This window comes from Triturus cristatus, chromosome 10 (genome assembly GCF_964204655.1).
Source record: "Triturus cristatus chromosome 10, aTriCri1.1, whole genome shotgun sequence".
NCBI classification, from domain to species: Eukaryota; Metazoa; Chordata; class Amphibia; order Caudata; family Salamandridae; genus Triturus; species Triturus cristatus.
The window spans coordinates 97,573,579-97,598,052 of NC_140593.1; the positions used below are offsets into that span (position 1 = coordinate 97,573,579).

General features: G+C 47.0%; 1 protein-coding gene across 4 annotated transcripts in view; it reads right to left on the reverse strand.

Annotated features, from left to right (window-relative positions):
- Window positions 1–24,474, reverse strand: part of TOP2B (DNA topoisomerase II beta) — a 497,734-nt gene that overhangs the window by 240,548 nt on the left and 232,712 nt on the right. For all 4 annotated transcript variants that reach the window (XM_085630531.1, XM_085630530.1, XM_085630533.1 and 1 more), the window contains exon 16: window positions 11,764–11,873. In XM_085630531.1, coding sequence (XP_085486657.1) covers window positions 11,764–11,873 — 110 coding nt within the window. The remainder of the gene's footprint in view (window positions 1–11,763; window positions 11,874–24,474) is intronic.

Genomic DNA, 24,474 nt, shown 5'->3' on the forward strand with positions numbered 1-24,474 from the left:
TTTAGGGAAGGAACATAGGCCCTGGGCACCTGATTGGCAGGAGTCCAGGGCACACTCAGTCAAAGTACATTCAGCAATTCAGCAAAAAGTGGGGGCATACCATGCAAGAAAGATGGCACTTTCTCACATCCTGGACTTAAGTTTAGGGTAAATGGGGGTTTAGGCCAGCACAAAGGATGCATCCTCAGCGGCACTGAGGCGGCCGGGTGCAGAGTGCTGTTTTGGAGTCGGCGCCCTGAAGCTTTCAATGGAGTCTCTCCGGTTTGCAAAAGCACTGCAGGCTCGGGAACGAAGGTCTTCTGGGCGCGACCACCACTTGGAGAGGTAAGTTGGGATCTTGGGGGTTGGTTAGGTACCGTCAGTTGGGCCACCCAAGGTCGTGGGGCGTCAGGTGCAGGGGGGCCTTTTAGGGTCGGATCTTCTTACCAGCTCCTGGTCGCGGTTGGGGGAACTTTCCGGTTTCAGGCTGCAGGCGCCGGCTTGAGACAAGGTCAGGGATCGCCGGGTTTTGTGTCAGGATCGCCGGGGGGCCCTCCTCTTGGAGTTGGGCCACTCAAACTCGGGCCGTGGGTATTAGGTGCAGAGTTGTGGAGATCCTTGCTGAACTGGAGTCTGTTTGAACAATACCGGTGTTCACGGGAGACAGAGTCTTTGAGATTGAAGGCAGACAGGTCCTCTGGATTTGTCAAGGTTGCTGGCTGCAGGACACACCGGGATTTCGCTGGAGCAGGTTTGAGGTGGGGACAGGCTGGTAGGACTGGGGCCAAGTCAGTGGGCGTCCTCCTCTTGTTAGCTTTGGCAAGGATGTTTGTTACTTCTTTTATTTTTGCAGGAAGCAAGATTCAGGGTGCACCTAAATACTAGATTTAGGGGCTCAACAGGTAGGTAAATGGTTGGGACCAATGGGTCCCTTTCCTGGGGTGGTACACCACCTGTTATGGCACAATCCAACCGGAACCCAGCCCCAAATAATTTTTTAGGACGAGGCCAGAGCGAACCACCCAAACGAGGCCGTGTAAAGCAGGCACAAAGATGGTACAATCCACCAGGAGAACGCCAAACACACCAGACGTTTTACCAATGGTAACTCTTGATAACTCGCAACAAATACCCATTTTCAATCTCTCACAGCACAATCTCACAGATCCTGAATTATCACTGCTTAGTAAGGGACTATCCTTCGTCCCCACCACCCATCCCAATTTTTTAGAACTACACACCGAACTGCTCAGATTCTTTAGACGAGTACGTCTACATGCATATTTCCTTTTGAACCCATCCCCTTCATCCATTTCAAACACTCCCTTCAGACCTCCATCCACATTCTCTCCCTCCACCAATATGATCCCTGGCGAAATAGCCACTTTTGAGAAACTCATATTGAATGACTTAGCCATCTTGGAAACCAAAAAACAATTTATTCCCTACAACATCACCCTTCTAGAAAAGAAAGCCATTAACTCCCTAAAAATGAATGATTCATTAGTCATAAAACCGGCAGATAAGGGTGGCAGCATTGTGCTTCAAGAAAAGATTACATACAAAGCAGAAATCCTACGTCAACTATCCAATAAAGATCACTACTGTGGACTACCAACGAATCCCACAAAAGAACTACAGACACTAATTTTACAGATCACCACTGAGGCCAAATCGGAGGGATTCCTCAGCCAGAAAGAATACCTCTTCTTAAATGTAAAATCCCCACGCACCCCAGTTATTTACACTCTGCCAGAGGCCCACAAAAACCAGACCAACCCCTCCACGGACGACCAATAGTCTCCGGATGCGGCTCTATTTTAGAGCCGCTGGGCCAATACATTGACAACTTCATTAAGGATTTCGTACCATTGACCCATTGCTATGTCAGAGACAGCATGGCCATGATTAACCTGATTGAACACCACCCCTTTGACCCCACCCAGGATATACTCTGTTCCATGGATGTGGAATCCCTCTACTCTAATATTCCACAAATCAAGGCATTGACTGTGATCCAAGGGGTCCTTGACTCTCGACCTCGCCCCCACCCTGTCCCCACACTATTTATTATCCAGTTACTCGAACTATGTCTGACCCGTAATTTTTTCTGTTTTGAGAATGAGTACTACCAACAAGTGAAGGGTACTTCAATGGGCGCTGTCTTTGCCCCCAATCTAGCCATTCTCTTTATGGATCACCTAGAAATGACTTCTATCCTCTCCAACACCAATCCATTCCTCGCCGGCATCACTATGTGGCGCCGGTACATAGATGAGCACTCGGGGATTCTTTACCTTACTCGCAATTTCTACGCATTAGGCGCAATTGCTTTTCTAAGGAAGATTACTTCTCTGAAGCTTCCACTAACCAAAAAACTCAGAGCCCGTGGTTACCCCAAAAGACTAGTACGAAATGCACAGAAACGTGCTTGGTATTGCCAGAGGGAAGTTATTTTCTCTCCCAAGCAGAAAACCAACACCAACCGTATAGTGTGTGTCACCACTTTCTCCCCCGCCTCAAACTCTATTCACAAATCCATTTTGAAACACTGGCCTACTGTGAATGCTGGCAACCTCACAACAATAGAGCAGCCACTTTTCGCCTTCCGAAAAAGCCGGAATCTAAAGGACCACCTAGTACGGGCCGCCTTACCATCCCCTAGACCAGCTCTGACCCTTGATGCCCATTGGGGCCTAGAGCCTCTGATCGGACATGCCAAATGTGGTAATTGTAATGTTTGTGATACTACCATGAAAGGTAAAGATTTTGTATTCAACAATGTTTTCATTACTTTGAATTCCTTTTCCAACTGCAATACCTGCAATGTCATTTATTTGATCTCATGCCCATGCAACAAAATCTACATCGGCCAGACCACACGAAAGGTAAAATTGCGAATCGGCCAACACAGAAGTAGAGTGCGATGCAAAACCCCAAATGCCCCTCTTGTCGAACATTTCACTGAAATGGGGAATAAAGAAGATGACATCAAATGGACTGTCATCAAAACCATCAAACAACCGCCAAGAGGTGGAGACATTGCCAAAATCCTTAATAAAGAAGAACTAAGAATGGTCATCCGCACAAACAGTATCAGACATGACTTGAATCGCAATGAGGACTGAACCAACCTCATTTGATGTCCCATACTGTTGCAATTGAATTGCTGTAATAGATCTCTTCTTTATATCCCACTGTTTTCTCCTTTTTTCCTCTCCCCAATTTAGGTTCAAGTGATCTTTGTTACATGGTTGTTATCATGCTTTAACTTAACTGCTAAATTCCGTTTTTCCCCCCTCCTGTTTATACCCATTATTGCCTCCCGCTAACTACATAACTCTTGTCCGATGGTTCGCCCAAATCGAGCACTGATTGATGTTTACATTGTTTTTATTCCTGTATTTGTCTCTAAAGAATTGTGTGTCCCTCATTGTAATTGTATCGTTTACATAATGTTTCACTACCCCCTTCCCTATGCCTCTCTCTCTCCAGTCCATCCTTCCTTTCTATTTTACTCAACTAAGATGGCGCCGTTCACGCACGTATCACGTTTTCAGTACCGAGCATTTAATCATGAAGAGCGAGCGACCGCACCGTCACTTGGCTCATTACTCCAGAGGACTCGGCAGGATATCTGTAAGCGCAGGCGCCCCCGCCCCCGTTGTAGAGTGTTACTCTCACGGTCACTTTTGTCTGATCTACTTAACGCCCGGCATTGTTATTTTTAGTGTATTATCACGGCGCCGAAGAAATACGTTACATTGGATTATTCCCTTGGACCTTGCCTTGTCTAAACTTCTATGACACGGACCTAAACTGTTGTAGGTGAGCGGTTGTTTTCTTTTTGTGTAGCCACTCAGACCCTGCTTATTCGCAAGAGAACTACTCTAGCATGTTCTCCTTTGGTTACTTCTCCCCTAGTGGTCCCGATTCTCCTCCGGTCTACTCATAGACCGTCAATACGGAACCCACACTGCGTCTTCTCATAATTCCTTAATACCTTGCCAAGGTGAGACTCGCCTTGATTACTCCCTGCCTTAGTGCGAATAACGGTTTTCTCCCCCGGACTCGCCCTTCGAGTGGGTTGTTTGATTCTGGTCTTTGGTATGTGTTGAGTGGGTTATTTCCCCGTCAGGCCCTTTGCCAGTCTCTTCAATCGCGTTGCCTAATTGCCACACTATTGACACCATCCTTTCTAAAACACTGCTTGCTAGCACAAATGCCAAGCCTCACGTCAATGCAATAGCCGTTCCTCACTTCTTGCCTTGCGGTTAATACTCGCTCACGATTTACGAGCGATACGCATGTTCACCGACACAGCATGCCCTTCTTTTTACCACACCACACCATGTGCGTTATCAACATAAGATCTTACTCCGTCAATATCAGGTCGCTCTAATTCTTTCCTTCCATAACCCCCCCCCACTTTTTTGACCCCTCCCTTCCTTCATCCCACCCCAGCTTTCTCACAGGCAATTTCTGTTAAATCAGGCATGCACCTATCAATGTCCTGAAGATGATCCTAGTATCCCCGTGAAAGGATTGAAACGTCGTTGACCCAAACAAAACAGCGTGCACATCAATCCATTGTGTTAAAAAAGTGTACTGACTGTTTTTTCCAAGCTTGACACAACAGATATCTTACAAGCTCAAACTGTCTTGCCTGAAATGCCCTTGTGTGTTTTGTAATGTTTTTTGTTCCTTACAGAATACAGGACTGTTTCCCACGTGAATTTTGTTTCTATATGTGTTCATTGTTTTATTATAATATTAAATCGTTTCTCCGGCTGGACATTCTGAATATAGCATTGATTCTAATCTATATTTATCCGATTGTCATTAATATTTTTGAGGACCATTGTTTTTGTACTTAATTAAGAGTATATGCTGCTTCGTCATCACGAACTCCAAAGCACCATGATGGCTACACTGAAGACTGAGAAGTTTGGTATCAAACTTCTCAGCACATTAAACCCACACTGATGCCAGTGTGGGATTTAATGTAAGATGCACAACAGAGGTCATCTTAGAGATGCCCCCTGAACCTAACCAACAACCAGCGTCCTGCTTGAGAGGCTGCCTAGGCTGCCACCTAGCAGACATGTTGCTGGACCCCTGGGTAGAGCGCCATCCGCTCTCTTGGGTCTGCAACAATGCACATCTTGGGCGAGGTGCTAGGCCTCCTCCCCCAGGATGGGCAGGGGAAGCTTCAAAGGCATGCCTTGTGAGCTTCTCCAGGCCACTTGTTCTGGGCCACCTGGGGGCTATCAGCAGAACGCGGCAGTGTTCCCATTTCATTTTCATGAGGACCCTGGATATCAGAGGACTGGGGAAAAAAGCGTATGCATAGCTCCCTGACCAGCGCATCAAAAAAGCATTCCCTCATGAGTTTGGGAGAGGGAATTTGCTTGCGAAGAATCGGCATTTAGAGTTGATCTGGGTCGCAAACCGGTCCAGCGCTGGTTTTCCCCAGATTGCAAATATCTTGTCCAGCTGTTCTTGGTCCAGCTCCCATTCGTGACAGCTGTCGTTCGTTCTGTTCAGAGCATCCACTAAGGTATTCCAGAGACCCGGGACATGTTCGGCTGTCAAGGAAATTCGGTGGAGCGTCAGCCAGTTCCAAAACTGCTTTGTGTCCTGAGAAAGAGTCAGAGATATTGTGCCTCCTAGTTTGTTGATATAAAACATGCTTGTGGTGTTGTCCATCCAGATAAACACTGACGACCCCTGTATTCTAAAAAGGAAAGCCTGAAGAGATAGGAAAATGGCTTTCAATTCCAACCTGTTTATGTGCATTTGCCGCGGAGCCAATGACCACTTCCCTTGCAGGTCCTGTAAGTGTCCTCCCCAGCCTTCAATAGAAGCATCTGTTGTTACTATGTAATCTGGGATGACTAGAAGAAAAGTCTGGCCTTGGGACAGATGTGATTTCTGAGTCCACCATCGTAGAGCCTCTTTCATCTGAGGAGTGACGCTGACCACGTCGTCAAATGAACCTGTGATTTGAATCCATTGACGTTGTAGTTCCTCTTGAAGAGGCCTCATGTGCAAGCGAATCAACGGCACGAGATCTATTGCTGAAGAGCATTCCCAGTAGAGATTTGTACACTCATAGAAATACACTTTTTTCTGGACAGTTTGAGTGCCAATGCTTGTAACCTTTGTTGTCTTTCCTGGGAAAGAAAAGCTTTGTTCCGGATGGTGTCCAATCTGGCACCCAGGAATGTCATTATCCGGTTTGGTAGGATCTTAGATTTTTGGAAATTGATTGAGAGACCCAATTTGTGAAAAAGAGTGAGGCAATCGTCTGTTACATTTTTCACTAGGCAAGAAGATGGTGCCTTTAGCAGCCAGTCGTCGAGGTAAGGGAAAAACCTGATGACCTTTTATTCGCAAGGCTGCTGCCACTGGAGCAAAAAAATTTGTGAACATCCATGGAGCCGATTTGAGGCCAAATGGAAGGACTCTGAATTGATAGTGGGTACCAGCCACTGTGAACCGTAGGAATTTCCTGTGCTTCGGATGAATATGGACATGAAAGTATGCATCCTCGATATCCGATGAAGTCATGAAATCGCCACTGTTGAAACGTCGTAGGATGTCTGAAAGTGTGACCATTCTCAATGTTTGACTCTTTGGGAATTTGTTCAATTTTCTGAGGTCTAGGATAGGCCTCCACTCTCCCGACTTTTAGCGAATGAGAAAGAAGCGGGAGTAGAAGCCTTTCCTTCTCTGGGAAAAAGGGACCTTTTCTATTGCCCCTTTTTGAAGCATGATCCTTGCTTCTTTTTTGAGTAAGTGAAGGCGAGGGGGAGCCATCCCCTGGGAGGGGTATTGGGAGGTATTAGAATGAATTCCAAAGTGTGGCCATAAGAGATGAGATCCAGGACCCACTTGCCTGAAGTGATGTCCCGCCACTGGTTGATATGTTCGGAGATTTTCGAATCATTCAGGGGGAAAGGAAAAGCAGCTGCTACCCTGCTGCAATCACTGCTTGCGGCCGGTGTCACGGCCTTGAGATCCTGGCTTTCATCTGGAGCCTTGCCTAGAGAAACCAGCTGTAGTCGCTTGGCGGTAGGATTGCTGCTGATATCCCTGTTCTATATTGCGGCTGGTAGGACTGGGAACGCTGGCAACTCCCCCTATAATTTGAGAAACCCCTACCTAGAGCTTCCCGAAAGGGCACCTTGCGGTACTGAAGGGTTACAAGCACCTTAGCAGTATCTTACAAGTTACTTACCTCCGGTATCGATGTATCTGGTAGAGACGATTCTAGCCGCAGATTCCTTAACGTAGAATTATCCCTAGGTTTGAGACTGGACCTGGAAAATGTTCTTGCCCCAGCATCTCTGCGCGCCGGGGGGCGGCACCACGCGACTCCACCCCAACGTCCTCCGCGGGCGTGACATCAGCGAGGTCACATAAGCCCCACCTCGGCGCGCTGATGTCAGTTTGCTTCGGAGAACTTTTCCGCGCCACAACGCGGACCCATCACAACAAAACTGAGGAGAGCAAACTGAAGTCAGCGCGCCGGGGTGGGGCTTATGTGACCTCGCTGACGTCATGCTAGCAGAGGACGTCAGGGCGGAGTCACGTGGTGCCACACCACGGCGCGCAGAGATGCTGGGGCAAGAAAATTTTCCAGGTCCAGTCTCACGCCTGGGGATAATTCTACGTTAAGGAATCTGCAGCTAGTAGTCTCAATCAGATAGTATCTTTTTTAATGGAGGTAAGAGTCTTATCAATATGGCTGCCAAATAGGCCGTCTCCATCATAGGCCATATCCAAGATTTTGGTCTGAACTGCCGGGCGGAAATTTGTTGCTTTTAACCAACCTTGTCACCTTAAAACGGCAGCACCAGTTAACAGCCGGAAACCAGTTGTGACAACGTCCATAGAAATGTCAAGTATTTCTGACGCTGCTCTTTCTCCTTTTGTGAGTATTTTAAGAAACTCCTCTTTACTATCTTCCGGAATTACATCCTTCATCGTACCAATATCGGACCACATTTGCCTACCGTAACGGGCCAAAATGGCCACAGCATTAGCAGACCTAACAGACTGCTGCCATTGATGAAAATAATTTTTCCTATTCAATCAAGGCGCTGACCCTCCTTGTCTGGTGGAGAAATCATAGGTGTAGACTGATTTTTTGATAGTCTCTGGGCTGCCTGAGAGATCACTGAGTCGGACTTGGGGTGACTCATTAGACACGCAGGAAAACCTTCAGGGGCTCTATATTTTTTGTCCAACCTTGGTAGCACAGGAACCACGGAAGCTGGCGCCTTCATGACTTTGATTCCCTACTGCCAAATATGATCAATTATAGGTATTGATCTGACAGTCTTTCTTGGTCTTTAAAATCATAGAGGAAACAGTCCAATTGATGCACAATTGTTGTAAGGTGAAATCTGCTAGCGGCTCTGTCCATAATAGTATGGAATCCTCCGATATCCTACGGAGGAGAGTCTGAAGGATGATGAGGTGGCGGGAATGGCGTTGGTGCTATATAGTCATCCCACGCATCAGTGGGTGGAGGAGGATCTGGTAACTCTCCTTCTTGTTCATCCTCAGATGCAGTAGGGTCTTTTCTGGGAAGAAGTGGAGTCACAAGACAGGGTGCCAACCGAGGAGTGGCAGGAGGTGGAGGTAGTGTTGTTTGAGGAGCTAACTTCAGAGGTGGAGTAGCTACGACATTATCCTCTTGGAGGAAACCTTCTTTTATAATCCGCCAACATATTCTGAAGATCTAATATTAATGCCGGAGGAAATTGTGCAGGCTGCTGCCTAGGCTGCTCAAAATACTTTTATTGCTGATACTGGGCATGAGGGGCCGGATAATACTGGTAATACTGCTCTTCCTCGTCATAGTCATCATTCTCCTCTTGATACTGAACATTAAGCTCAGAAGGACTACGTGCCGCTCGAAACTGGCCTTCATCCTCATCCACATCCTCTACATTCAAAGGTTGGCTGAGAGGTAGCGGAGAAATCTTTGGTGTCCTGAATTGGCTTTGTGTAGATTGCTGGAACGGGGTTGACGGACCTGCATTTAAAACTGGATTTTTTTAGGTTGGTGCTGTGGTCGATGGAGAAATTCTTGTTGACGGTAAATCAGTGATAGTCGACGGTTTTGCCACAGCCAGTGGGATCGCAGTCAATGGAACAGTTTCAGTCGACGACTGTCGTCAACGGTGGTCTCGGCGTCGGCTGTCTCGTCGTCAACGGTGATGTCATCGTCGATGTCTTAGTCGGCGATGGCTTCATCAACAGGCTCGTCGACGCCGAGGTCTTCACTCTTGTCGACTGTGTAGTCGTCGACAATAAAGGAAACGTCGACAGTTTAGATCCTTTTATCCTTGCCAGCGATGTGGTTAACGCAGTCAACGAATTCGACGACGAGAGAGTCACAGTAGTCATCGTTGAAGTAGATACCGGCGTCGACGGTGAACTGGACGCCGAAGATGATTTGTGGCCAGTTTTACCTCTGGAATGGCTAGATGAGACTTTTTTTCTTTGACGTTCCTGAAGACTGAGGGGATCTAATCTGAGGAGACCTTGGGCTGTTTCCCCGGTTTAAGAGATTCCTTGGTCAAATAAGAGACATTAGAATGCTTCTTTCTCTCTTCAGGTTGACCCTCAGGCAACCTGGGCCTCTTGTGTGACATTGAGGACGTGTAGCTATCCAAATCAGAGGAAGCAGACTGCTTTTTTAGCCATATTAGAAGACTTCCTTCTCTCTCTCTCTCTCTCTATCACTCAGGGTCTTGGTTGAGAAGGTGCGGCATATCTTGCATTGTTTTGTCTCATGGCTGGGATAGAGACAATAAATACAATCATTGTGTGCATCGTCCACAAGCACTCTCTTCTTCCCACAGCAAGCTCTAAATAATCCTTTTTTATCAGACATTCTTCTAAAAGAAATCCAAAGTAGACTTATCTGAGAAAACTGAAGAAACTGAGCAGAGCTCAGGGAAACTCCCTTACACAACAAAGTGCGGTGAAAATCTGAGGAAGTTCCCGGACTATTGCATTTCACCTGTAGAAGGTTATGGCTCTCCCGTCCCCCCCACCTCCCCCTTGATCATCCTCATTGACCACCCGAGGGTGGAGTTGGTACTGTGTGGTCCCCCAGCCGTGGTAAGACGCCTCTTTTTCGATGGTTTCCGCCTTGTCTTTTGGTGTTATTATTTTTTCTTTTTGTTTGTATTTCTAAAATTTATGTATCCGGATAACTTCTGAGGTGCACCCAATATTTTGTCAATTCGGCTGAGCCCCAGGGGGCCCATTGTTTCCTTGATGTTGTTGACCATGTACAAATTGGCGGCCGGCCCTGGTGGTTGTAGGCCCATGTTTGTATTGATTTTTATGTGCAATAAAGGTTTTTCAAAAAAAAAAAAAAAAAAAAATCTGAGGAAGGTTCTATAGGGTGCTGGCTGCTGATTGGTTAGGTTTTTCAGTTTGGTCCTTTTTGTAAAAGGAGACTAACAGGCTATAGAGTATATGGTTGCAACCATAATATCCTGTGGAGATATACTATTTACGGTTTACTACTTTGTTATTTATGTACCCTGGGACTCCCACCACCACGACTAGGAATGATTCAGGCATGTGAATCTAAGAAGGATACCCCAATACTGGATAACAAAGTTGTGCACTTACCTGCAAAACATCATTATTGTTTTCCTCGTATAGGTTAACATTGCAAGGACTGAAAATTGCAGAATCCACTTTTGAAACCGAGAAGTATTTTTATTTTAAAATGTACTTGCTTCTATGAATGTTTGGTGGTCTTAGTAAATAAATATACCAAAGTACAATTTTTATAAAATGGTCTCGGATTTAATATTTGAGTGTGTGTCTAATTTATTGTCACTATGTATACAACAAATGACTAACTGCTTGCCCACATTACCACAAATAGGAACATTAGTGTCATCTATTTAGCCTCTGGAGACCCATTAGACTCACTACACACTATATCCCTTTATGGTATAGTATATGGTCAGCCAGACAGAACACAAATGGAAAGAAAGCACATGCAAGAGGCAATTAAAGGGAAGAAAGTATGCTTTTATGAAAGGAGAGGTAAAGACCAGCGCTGCCTACAAAGAGCGAAAGGAACACTTTTAAGCAACACAAGTAACTTAAAGGCAGAGAGCTTAAAATGAGATGAACAAGAAATCTTGAGAAGGACAAAGTCATAATAAACCAAAGGAAAGACCATCAGATAATGTAACAGTTTCCTCTGTCAGTGATGAATTGGCAGTCGTGTCACCCAAGGTACGACTGTTACAAAGTGTAGTAGATGATTGTACCCTGCCACATAAGCTTGTCTTGCCATGGAAAAAGCAGAGAAGGCCCACTTTAACAAGTAACCAAACTAAGGCCTCATTAAAAAAAATCTACAGTTGCAAACGTATTAGGGGTTTAAATGGTTAAAGTAGGTTGTTTCTAGCATCTAAAGCTCAATTTCATCTGACTTGTTTACCAAGTACATTCCAGAACTGTGTTTTACGTCTCTAACGCTACATGAGCTATTAAAACCATGCAATGATCACACTATTCACTGGTATGTGCCCTATGGACATAAGTGGTATTCTGCTTGAGAAGTGGTGAAGGACGTCCACCTCTAGAGCATCTATCTATACATAACATGCGGTAGAGTGATATTACTGTGATGCAACCCAAAGGGCACCGAAGAGATAAGTTTAAAATTTGAATAGCATACGTAAGGCAGAACAAGAAAGTAAACGTAAAGATTCAGGAACTCATTCTTACCAAAGTAATGGCAGCATCATCTTCTGGGCCGGCGTACCTAAATATGATTCGATGCCGATCCATGTCAGCAAAGTACTCTTTCGCTTCTTTAGCAGTGCTCGTACCCAAACCTATAAATAAGAAATTATCTATTAATTTACTTTTAATAGTTGCTTAATTTCCTGAATATGCACTTGTTTGTGTATGACCCAGACGTTTCTGAATTCTGTTCTTTACTTTGCTCAAAAACATTAAATTAATGTGTCACGGTCTTTCACACCGCAACACTACCTCCCAAAAACACTTGCTCACTTGTCCACTGATCACAACTCCCCTACTATATGATATGAAGAAGCAAAAGAGGAGTAAGAGAGAGGAGGCATTGCCAGATGGAGGCGAGAGGGAAAGTGCACGCTCACACACACGCGCATTTTATTAGGAGGTGCCTACTGACCATTTCTCTTTTTGTACCTTCATTTTTTTTATGGGACATGCCATGCCTAAGAGAAATGCAGCGTCTCCATGCATAGCAACTCTATATATATTTTATGCAGTATGGACAATAAAGCTAGCTTTTTAAAATTATTTATTGATACTTCTTCTGATGTGCTGGCATGCTTCATGCTACACATTTGGACTTGTGGATTCTAGAATGAGCAGAATAGGCAATACACTAGTGCCTAAAATCTCTACAAGAGGCAAAAAGCTCCTTTTCGCGACAGAGAAAAAACAGAAAACTTAATAGGACGCATCCCAAAATTTGAGGAAGCAGTTCGAACCTAGTATGATGTACTGAAATAAAAAGGGATCAACAGTTTCAACAACCAAACATTTGCTTCATATCCATATAATTAGTATTGCCTGTCTTACCCATCTGCTTAAGTCCACATGTCCTATCTTTCAGAGCTATCTTCCTCACCAACTAAACCAAGCCAGGATTGATCGCTGCACAACCAACAAAGGCAGAGAAAAGGCAGAGAGCAAGAACTGCACCAGTCACCATAATCTCCCCAGATAAAAGAAAATGTAGCACTCATTAACAGCCAAAAGTTAAAGGTCAACCACAAACTGCCATCCATAACCACCCCACACGTAACAGTACCATCCACGTCCTGCCCACACATGGTGGTTTGGGTCTCCCAGTCCAGCTGTCATCTTGTGTACAGTCATTTTATGACCCAGAATTACATTTTTCCTGAATTCCTTGATCATTATTTTGATCATCTTTTTTATACGCTGAAGACTTCTTCTCCAGCCAGCGGTGTTTTACACTTTAAAACTTTTTGATTTGTCATCTCTCCAACAAAGGTAATGTTGGAGCAACAATTCATTAGAAAACAAAGAATACTCTGGTAAAAAACACTGGAATAATCGTTTTAGACTCCTGTATCTTGCAGGAGCGGGTGTTTGTCAATATAGTCTGGAAAGCGAACCAGGACTTTCTTTCTGTCCAAGGACCGTGTACAGCTTAAATCTGCAGGCTTTCTATGCAGATTCTGCAGATCTCTGCCATTAAACCTCCTCTTAGCTGCAACAACTTGCTGGAAACCGGCAAAACCCAAAGACAGCTAAAAGCAGCTTAGATTGGACACATGCAAAGAGTTGTGTGCAGGGCTTGGCCAGAGTCCAGACCCAGGGGCCAACCCAGTTGTGAACCACTGAAGGCTGTATGCATCGGTGGTTGGCCGCCTGCGAGGACTGAGCATTCAAGCCTAATGCCAATTGTGAGAAAGCGCCATCTTTCTTGCATGGTATGCCCCCACTTTTTGCTGAATTGTTGAATGTACTTTGACTGAGTGTGCCGTGGACTAGTGCCAATCAGGTGCCCAGGGCCTATGTCCCTTCCCTAAACAAAAACCTCAAAACCAAATTGGGAAACCCTGGCCACCCTAGGTACCCAGGGCCTTGTGACCAGGGAAGGCCTCTAAGGGCTGCAGTACTCATTGTGCCACCCTTAGAGGCCCTGTACCCTAAAACACACACCCTGCCCTGGCAGGCTGAGTGTCTGGGTACAAGACAAAAATGAGAGTCGACATGGCACACATCCCTGTGTGCCATGCCCACAACCTACACTGCCCTGGCATACATCAGCCACCCCTCTAGCTGGGTGTCCTATGCCAGTGGTGTGGGCACAGAGGCAGGAGCCCTGTGCCCCTTCAGTACCCAGGTCCACTCCTGGGCCCTGTAAGTGCAGTGCTGTCATTTAAGAGTACATGGTGCTGGGAGCTTGTCAAACACGAACTCCACAGCACCATAATGGCAGCACTGAAGACTGAGATGTTTGGTATCCAACTGCTCAGCACATTAAATCCACACTGATGCCAGTGTGGGATTTAATGTACCAAGCACCACAGAGGGCATCTTAGAGAGGCCCCCAGAAACCTAACCTACAATCCACGTCTGTTCTGAGGCTGCCAAGGCTGCCACACAGCAGACATGTTTCTGGACCCCTGGGTAGGAGAGCCCCTGCTCTCCTGGGTCTGCAACAATGCACATCCTGGTTCAGGGTAATAAATCTCCTCCACCAGGATGGGCAGGGGGAATCTTCAAAGGCATGTCACCTCTGTGAGCTTCCCCAGGCCACTGCAACCCCCCATTCTGGCGGGAAGCTTGGCCGGAAACCCCAAATAAGGACAGGGGATGTGCCAGCCTGCCAACCCCACCCCTCAGGTGGGAGAGGCGAGGTGAAGCACATCTCTGGGCTCTCGCCATCTTGAAGATGGGAAGCCCTGCCCAATCAGGATTAGGCTACTGCCCCCCTCCCACAGGAGAGAGGCAGGATAGGGGGTGTACCCAGCCCAGGACAGGGACCCATTGGTCCCTGCCCTTCACCTACCTGTAACGCCCCTAAATCTAGTATTTAGGGGCACCCTGAACCTGCCTTCCCCAGATTCCAGATTCCGAAATCCGAAGAAGAGCTAGAGGAAATTAGACCTGCCCTGCAGCTGCTAAGAAGAGGAAGACACCAACTGCTTTGGCCCCAGCCCAACCGGCATGTCAACCCTTGAACCTGCTCCTGCTCCAACCCGGCATCTCTTGTGGCCAGCAACCTCACAAACCCCGGTGGACCTGGCTACCTTTTGACTCTAAGCACCTGGGACTCCCATGAGTAGAGGTTCTACTCAAAATCTTCTTCTAATCCCTTGCATCAGCCCGGAACCGCGAACCCTTCGCACTCCGCACCCGCCAAGCCTAGCATGTGCCGGAGTGAACAAAGACCACGAGACGACCCCACGGCGACTTTGACCCAGAGTCCGGCAACCAAGGACCTCCCTCTGCACTCCTGAAGAAGCCTGCAGCGTCAGAACCAGGTGCCCCCACAACCGCGATCAACAGAGGGTAAGATTTCCCGACACCAAAAGGCACCCGTGCACCCGGCGCCCCGCGGCCCCCTGTGCCCAATCCCGGGGTACCTACCTTCCCATAGGATATCAAGTGTCAATTTCTGCAAACTTTAAATATTCTTAAACAATCGTATAACTACTGAAAACGTAATTGCTTACCTGTTTTGGATAAAGGTCCCAGTACTGAGTCTAGGTACCCAGTACTGGAATACAAAAGTAACGAGAACATACTATACCTGCAACTTGAATTTTCTTCCATAGGGAATCATTGACTGTTTTTCTATGAAATTTCTTCGAAGTGTCAACTTTTAAAATCGCTAAATATGATCTAAAAATCATCACAGTAATTAAGTCTACTTTTAACACTTTATTCCAAGTACTGACCCAGGACTGACTCTAGAATCCAGTCCTGGAATTGCAAAAGTAATCCCAAAAGTAATCTGTTGCAAATAACTTGAAACTTCCATTGAGCTCAATGCATTGGGTTTAAAATTGTGTTGCCTATTGCAACCACTAGTAACTTTCTACAAAAGTAAATTGCATATTACAAAAGTATTTATATAAAGCATCTCACTCTGAGAAAGTATATTTTAATACCTATTGTTGGTTCTAAAATAAAACCAGCATGTATTTTTTATATATAAACCATTGGCCTAGAGTTCAGTTCTTGAGTGTGAGAGACCATTTGCTGACTGAGTGTGTACAACAAATGCTTTACACTGTCCTCTGATACTGCCTTACTGCTCGACCAAGCTACCACTTTAGAGAGTAAGGTTACATCTAACTTTAACCTCTGTCAAACCTCTAGGGACATCATATGCCACAGAAATACTTCAGGAAGAATATAGGGAGATGGAAAAGGAGCTTACTTTTCCGCCTTAGGGATGGTAGTATAAAATATTCACTTTGCTTCCCGATATGATTTAATAACAACCTTGAGCAGTTGTGTTGCCATGCGGTATTGTTAGTAAACAAACATTGTTACATTTTTAACTTTTTTGTAAATTTTATGCCAGATATACAAAACAGTATTTCACTCCCTATTTTAAGGCATGCGCTATCTTTGATTTCAAATTAGCATATGTTGAAATTTTATGGCTAGAAAGTGATGATTTGATTTTCAGAGTAAGCACATTTTTACAAGCTGCGGTACGCTCACGTGCTTCCATGAACAAACCCTAATGTGCCACAAATTTTGTAACACTGCCTAGTGAAATTCACCTTTTATCTTTGCTCTTATAATAGTCATTAATATTGCCCGTAACTAAATATTCTGATAAAGCTGCTAGTATTGGTATAATTGAAAATGGGGTTTTAGTTAAATTATATCTGTACCTTGCTGCCCATCTTTGTTAGATTTATTGCACGCTATCGCACTTTATCTGTAACATACTTTGCACATTGGTCTAAACCTCATACTGTGTTATTAATGCTGCTAGACTCTGCAGGTTCGTCCAACCTTTTTACTGTGATTTTACTACTGTAACCTTGTATTTGTATTGGATGATATTGTATATTTATATGTTTTAAAACTTGTATTGTATTTGCCATTGGTAGTGATAAATTGTGCTTTTATGGATATTTTCATCCGAATAAAGATTATTTGACTTGACTTGATCACCTGTCCTTATTTGGGGTTTCCGGCCAGGCTTCCCGCCAGAGTGAGGGCAGCAAGTGGCCTGGGGAAGCTCACAAAGGTGGCATGCCTTTGAAGCTTCCCCCTGTCCATCCTGGGGGAGGAGACCTAGCACCTCGCCCAGGATGTGCATTGTTGCAGGCCCAGGAGAGCTGGGTCTCTCCTACCCAGGAGTCCAGCAACATGTCTGCTGTGTGGCAGCCTAGGCAGCCTCTCAGACCAGACGTGGATTGTAGGTTAGGTTTCAGGGGGCATCTCTAAGATGCCCTCTGTGGTGCTTTGTGCATTAAATCCCACACTGGCATCAGTGCGGGTTTAATGCGCTGAGAATTTGATATCAAACTTCTCAGTCTTCTAACTTGGAGGAGGCGCCTTTATTGGTAGTTATGGACCTCTTACCTATGTGTCAACCTGCTTGTCCTCTGCTGTACATTCTTTTATAAAATTCCCCCACCACACGCAGAAATAGATGTACATGATATGTTTCCCCCTCTGCAGAAGGTCTTCTCTATGATCTTTTTTGTTGTTTTTTCTCCTTTTTTCATTTCCTTTGCCCCAGTTGGGCCATTTGTTTTGGAGTTATTTTATTATCGTGCTATTGGAATTCTGTTTTTGATAATTGAAGTGGAATTTTGCAAATCCAAATTGTTATTTGGGTTCCCTGGTAGATTGGTGGTTAGCCCTACACTGTACATTGTCAAGTATTGAGCAGGACGGGACATGTATTATGACCTATGGCAAATATTATGCGTTGTGGCTATTCCGATAATTGTACTTAGGACGGTTTTAAATATGCCTATTTTATAAGACTTGTATTGCAAAAACTGAAAATGCCAATAAAGATACTTTAAAAAAAAAACTTCAGTCTTCAGTGTTGCGATTATGGTGCTGTGGAGTTCGTAATGACAAGCTCCCAGCACCATATTCTCTTAATGGCAGCACTGCACTTACAATGTCTAAGAATGGACTTGGAACACTGTAGGGGTACAGGGCTCATGCACCTGTACCCTCTATACTGGCATAGGGCACCCAGCTAGAGGGGTGACTGACCTATGCCAGGGCAGTGGGTTGTAGGCATGGCAAACAGGGATGTGTGCCATGTCGACTCCTCACTTTGATCTGCACCAAAACACGCAGCCTGCAAAGGCAGTGTGTGTGTAAAGGCACAGAGCCTCCAAGAGTGGCACAATAATTACCAGGGGCTGACCTGTGGCCAGAGATGCCAATTGGGTTAGTTTTGGGGAAAGAACACAGACCCAGGGAACATCAAGAAAAAGTGCATCAGTAGTCTGGCAAAAAGTTGGGGGGGTCACTGCAACAGAAACCCACTTTCCTACACCCCCCCATCCCCAATGAGAGTGTAAGACATTTATTGCACACACATGATCGCCTTGATGCCACCTTTGTAATGTGACTCCAGTCGTTGCTGCTAGCAGCATATGGCAGCCCCTGGTTTACACAACCACTTTGGTGGGGATGGCAAGATGAAGCACATCTTTGTCCCAGCCATTTTGAAGATGGGGGGACCCCTCCAATCAAGGCTAGGTCTATGCACACTCCCACAAGAGGGTGGCATAACAGAGGGTGTAGTCACACTAGGTAAAGTGTCCATTGGCCCCTTCCTGATACTCTCCCAATACACCCCTAAATCTAATATTTAGGTGGGTCCCTACGACCAGGAAAGATCTGCGATGACCTAAGAAAGATGACAACCCTGCATAGAAGACTGAATACAATAAACTGCCTTGGTCCCAGCCCTGCGGGCCTGTCTCCAGCTTCTCCAATTCTGCGACCAGTCTTGCAGCCAGTGACCTCTAGAAACCCTGGGACGACTACAGCCTTCAAAAAAGACTTTAATCTCACATTTACAGCGGACCTATCTAAGAAACACGCTCCAAGGACCTGGATAAAGGCGGATCTGGGTCTCCTGCCCACTCTGCACCACACACCCCGAGTCTGAGTGGCTCACCTGTGCAGTGAAGTCTCCCAGCAATCCTGACCTCCTGTCCAGCATTGGCTGACCTCTCCTGATCTCAATGGCTGTGCCAGCAGTGTGAAGCCAGGGGCTTCCCCCGACCAGCAAAAAGACTGAAAGACATCCCTGCACCCACAATCCCTGGGCCTTAGAGAGCTGACCAGACGGTGCCCCTACACCTCTACTTACGTTTGCTGCCATTGGTCTCCCTCCAGCAACCTCCGGTGCCGCGACTGCAGCCAGTTTGCCAAGAGAAGGATCCCCATTGAAAAGCATTGGCCTCCAGACGTCGAAATTGCACCCTGTGCCATTTGTGGTCTGCTTTTGGAGCTGCTTTGTGCCCCCACCCGTGCTTAAACTAACCCCCAAAGCTCGGCTCCTGCAACCGATCTACTTACCTGCAAGCAGTGTGGCTCCAGGTACCCCCAGTATAGACATCTGCACCCGGCTGCCCCTGTGCAGTTGGTGGTGCAGTTTTGGTACGCCCCTGATCCTTGGCCCTTGCTGACACTTGGCTCAGAAGACAGGGATTGTAAGTGTATTACTTACCTGTTTAACTGCAATATTGTTCTCTACATAGGATAACATTGGACTGTGCTTAAAAGTTGTTTAGTGTCGATTCTTTTCAAGTGAAGAGTGTTTTTAATTAAAAATGTACTTAACTTATTGTGAAGATCTTGGTCTTAAAATAAATACAAAGTATTGAATATGCTACTTACCAGTATGCATCTGTTCTTGGCATGTAGGGCTGCTGACATTCATATCTGTGCATAGATCGCCGCCTAGTGTTGGGTCCGGATGTTTGCACGTTGTTGTCCTGGAAGAGTCTTCGAAGTATCCTTGGATAGGTGACTCCTCCCCTGGACTACAGTGCGCATGGGCATCCTCTCCATCCTCAGATTGTTTTTCGCCATTGTGGCAGTGATGGAGTAGATACAGAAAATGATGACCATGCTTGCATTAATTCTGAGAGCTGCAGCTACTACAGGCGCCGGGGAGGAGGGAGGGCGATATGAATGTCAGCAGCCCTACATGCCAAGAACAGATGCATACTGGTAAGTAGCATATTCAGTTCGAGGCATGTGGGCTGCTGAATTCATATCTGTGCATAGAATACATAGCAGTGCCCTCTATTGGCGGCGGCTACCCGTGCCAGCTGCAGCGGTCTGAAAAAGTGTTTTGAGAACAGCCTGTCCTACAGCTGCCTGCTGTTTTGACTGCACATCTACGCAATAGTGTTTTGTAAATGTGTGTGTAGTGGACCATGTGGCTGCTCTGCATATATCATGCAGGGGAATATTTCCTAGAAAAGCCATGGAAGCCCCCAACTTGCGTGTTGAGTGGGCTCGTGGTGGAATAGTTAATGTGCGTTTTGCCTTTTGATAACAGATTTGAATACACTTAACTATCCATCTGGCTATCCCTGCTTTGGAGATGGCGTTACCTTTGTGGTGTGGGGCAAAGGCAACGAACAGTTGTTTTGTCTTCCTGAAGGGTTTAGTCCTGTCGATGTAGTACATGAGGGCCCTCCGTACATCTAGTGTATGTAGTGCCCTTTCTGCAACAGTTTGTGGGTTTTGGAAGAAAACTGGCAGTTCAATAGTCTGATTCATGTGGAACTGCGATATTACTTTGGGCATGAATTTGGGGTTGGTACGTAGTACGACCCTGTTGGCGTGAACCTGTATAAATGGCTCTTGAACGGTTAGTGCCTGGAGTTCACTAACTCTTCTTAGGGAAGTGATCGCTACAAGGAAGGCCACTTTCCAGGTAAGGATTTGAATCTCGCATGAGTGTAGAGGTTCAAAGGGTGGACCCATCAAGCGTGTGAGGACCAAGTTGAGGTTCCACATTGGAGCCGGTGGGTGGCTTGGTGGAATGACTCGTTTGAGTCCTTCCAAGAATGCTTTGATGGCAGGCACTCTGAATAGAGAGAGGTGCTGCCTGGTTTGCAGATAGGCTGAGATTGCGGTCAAATGGACACGTATAGAGGTGTACGCCAGATTGCATCGATATAGGTGTAAGAGGTAACAGATGATGTTTTGGATGGATGCGTCCAGCGGGTTGATGTCATTATTACCGCAATAAATGACGAACCTTTTCCATTTGGCTGCATAGCAAGCTCTGGTAGTGGGTCTTCTGGCCTCCTTGATGATGTCCATACAGTCAGGTGGCAGGTTGAGATAGCCAAACTCTAGGACTTCAGGAGCCAGATCGCCAGGTTCAGCTGTTGCGGATCTGGGTGCTGAACCTCTCCATGGTTCTGCGTCAAGTGCGCGGGTTTGATCCGCAGCCTTTGATGCGGCACCACGGAAAGTTCGAGGAAGGTGGTGTACCACGGCTGGCGTGCCCACGTGGGAGCAACTAGGACGAGTGTCAGGGAGTGTTGTCGGAGTTTGCGGGCCACTAGCGGTATCAATGGCGCTGGGGGAAAAGCGTACGCAAATTTGCCGGACCAGTTCATCCATATCGCATTGCCCTGCGACTGCGGATGTGGGAACCTGGCGGCGAAGCTTTGGCATTTTGCGTTTTCGCTTGTCGCGAATAGGTCTATCTCTGGATGACCCCACTGCTGGAAGTACGGTTGGAGTACTGATGGGTGTAACTCCCACTCGTGCATCTGGTGGCTGTGTCTGCTGAGCAGATCCGCCATCTGGTTGTCCTTGCCAGGGAGGTGTTCCGCCACGAGGAACATGTTCCTCTGAATGGCCCACTTCCACATGCTCTGAGCCAGATGAGACAACTGTGGAGAGTGTGTTCCTCCCTGTTTCTGTATGTAGTACATTGCGGTCATGTTGTCCGTCCGGATCAACACGACCTTGTTGCATAGATGTACTTTGAATGCCTTCATGGCTAGGAAGATTGCCATCAGTTCCAGAAGGTTGATGTGCAACTTCTTTTGTTGTGTTGTCCATAGTCCCTGCACTGTGTAGTGGAGTACATGAGCTCCCCATCCCTGGAGAGACGCGTCCGCTGTCAGTACTATCTGTGGGACAGGCTCTTGGAATGGTCGGCCCTTGCAAAGGTTTTGTGGGTTCCACCAATGCAGAGAGTTGTATGCCCGAACGCTCACCAACACTAGGTCCTTTAACTGTCCTTGAGCCTGATTCCACTGACGTGCTAGGCACTCCTGAAGTGGGCGCATATGTAATCTCGCGTGCGGGACTATGAAGATGCAGGAGGCCATCATGCCTATCAACTGCATAAACACTCGCGCTGGAAGTGAGTGATTGGGTTGGAACTTGGAGATCAGCAGTTGTATGCTGTTGATCCTCACTAAATTTGGCTGAGCTGTGGCCGCCAGAGTGTCTATAGTCGCACCTAGGTACTGTTGTACGTGTGCGGGCTGGAGATGGGACTTTGGATAATTTAGTGAGAATCCCAGACTGTGAAGAAGGTGAATAGTGCGGGACACGTGGCTTGCACATTGCTGGGCTGACTTCGCTTGAACGAGCCAGTCGTCTAGGTAGGGGTAGACGTGTATATGCTGCCTCCGTAGATGTGCTGCCACTGTAGCTAGGCACTTCGTGAAAACCCTGGGCGCTGTTGTCACGCCGAAGGGAAGGACTTTGAACTGATAGTGCTGCCCCTGAACAGTGAACCTGAGGTATTTTTTGTGCGAGGGGTGGATGGGTATGTGAAAGTACGCATCCTTGAGGTCCAGTGTGGCTAGGAAGTCTCCCTGCTTGAGAAGCGGAAGGACTTGCTGTAGAGTGAGCATGTGAAAGTGCTCTGAAAGAATGTACTGGTTCAGGGGTCTCAGGTCTAATATAGGTCTGAGCGACCCGTCCTTTTTTGGAATTAAGAAGTAGAGGGAGTACACTCCCGTACCCTGCTCGTGGATGGGTACGACCTCTATAGCGCCTTTTAGAAGCATACTTTGCACCTCTTGCTGTAAGAGCGTTAAGTGCTCTGAGGACATAGGACGGCTTCTTGGTGGTATTGTGGGTGGAGTGGAGGTTAACTCCAGACAGTAACCGTATTTTACAATATCTTTGACCCACCTGTCCGTGGTGATGGAGTTCCACGTGGACAGGAACCTTTGTAGCCTTCCCCCGACAGGTGTTATGTGGTCGGGAGGAAGGGAGAGGGCGTCACTGCTTGTTCTTGGGGGAGGACCTGGTGTTGCCGTAGCCACGTCCTCTGCCCTTTGTACTGGAGCCACGATATCCACCTCGGGTGTTTTTATCGTAGGTGGTCTGTGTATTGCCTTTGTTATATGTTTGTTGTGACCCCTGTCCTCTACCTGCTCCCTTGTTTCCGGGGCGACGAAAGGAGCCGCTCCGAAAGGACTGAGTTTGTAGGGCGCCCATGGACTTTGCAGTGTCCGTGTCCTTCTTTATCTTTTCGAGGGTGGTGTCAACCTCTGGCCCGAATAAATAGTCGGGGTTGACGGGCTGGTTCAGTATATTGTTTTGTACCTCAGGCTTGAATCCTGAGATCCGTAGCCAGGCATGTCGTCGCAGCATGACGCTTGTGTTTATGGCTCTGGCAGCCGTGTCTGCAGCATCTAGTGCACATTTGATGGAAGCGTTCGTGAGTAGCTGTCCTTCTCTGATGAGCATTTCTGCGCCTTCTTTGAACTGGTCAGGGAGATGTTGGAATATTTGCTCCAGTGTGTCATAGTGCGCTCTATCATAGCGAGCAAGGAGCGCTTGAGTGTTGGCTATGCGCCATATGTTGGCAGCTTGGGCGGCAACTCTTTTGCCAGAGGTCTCTAACACTTTGGACTCTTTGTCCGGGGGAGGAGCGTCACCTGTCGTTTGCGAGTGTGCCCTCTTGCGTGCATTCGCTACGACGATGGAGTTGAGTGGTAATTGGCCTCTGATGTAAGTAGGATCCCCAGGTGCTGATCTGTATTTCTTATCAATCCTGGGGTTTATCACTCGTGCCCTGGTGGGTTCCTTGAAAATGTCCTTAGCTGGTTTGAGGACCCCCTTCAACATTGGCAGAGTTTTCACATGTCTTTCTGAGGATGCAAAGGTGTCCATTAGAAAGTCATCTTCGATGGTATCAGAGTGAAGCTGTACCCCATGGTTATTTGCAGCACGTTCAATAAGAGCGTTGAACGCCGCAGTATCCTCCGTAGGAGATGTTTTTGCCCCATAAAGTTGTTGGTCCTGTGCATCGAGAGGTGCACTGGGGTCTGCAGGGTCGCCCCAAGTTTGATCAGGGTCCTGCTGGTCATCAGGGTCTGTGTCTACATGGTAGGGGACTTGGTCATCCATGTAGTCCTCCAATGCGTCCGTGTCGGAGCGTGTGGGGGAGAACCGGTGTGGAGCCTGGTAGGATGAATGGAAGGGTTCATAAAGGAGAGGTTCTGATTCTACAGGCAACTTCCTTTTTAGTGGGATCCTGAAAGGGTCCAGTGGCGGCTCCGAAGTTATCCTTCGGTCGTGGAGAATCATCCTGCCAGTGTCGGCGTCGATGACGCGTGCCGGAGACGTCTCAGCCGGGGTGACCCGTGTCCTGAGTTGGAACATTTTTGGGATTGTCGACGGAGGCAAGCCGAAGGTAATGTTGGCCGGCGCCGAAGAGGCTGCTGGAGCTCCGATCGAACCGGAACCCGACGTGTCCTGGAGGACAGCCGTGGTTTTGCTGCCTTGCGTCGCACCAGGTCGTATTTGGGGCGCCTTTGAGGCTTTGGCACCGGCCAGGTTCGTAGAGGCGGCCGTGGATTTTTTCGGCGCCGGCGGTTCTTCGAGTCGAGGTGCAGAGATCACCGTCGAAGTCTTCGATACGTGAGGCTTAGGTGTCGTCGAGGGAGCGACGCGAGA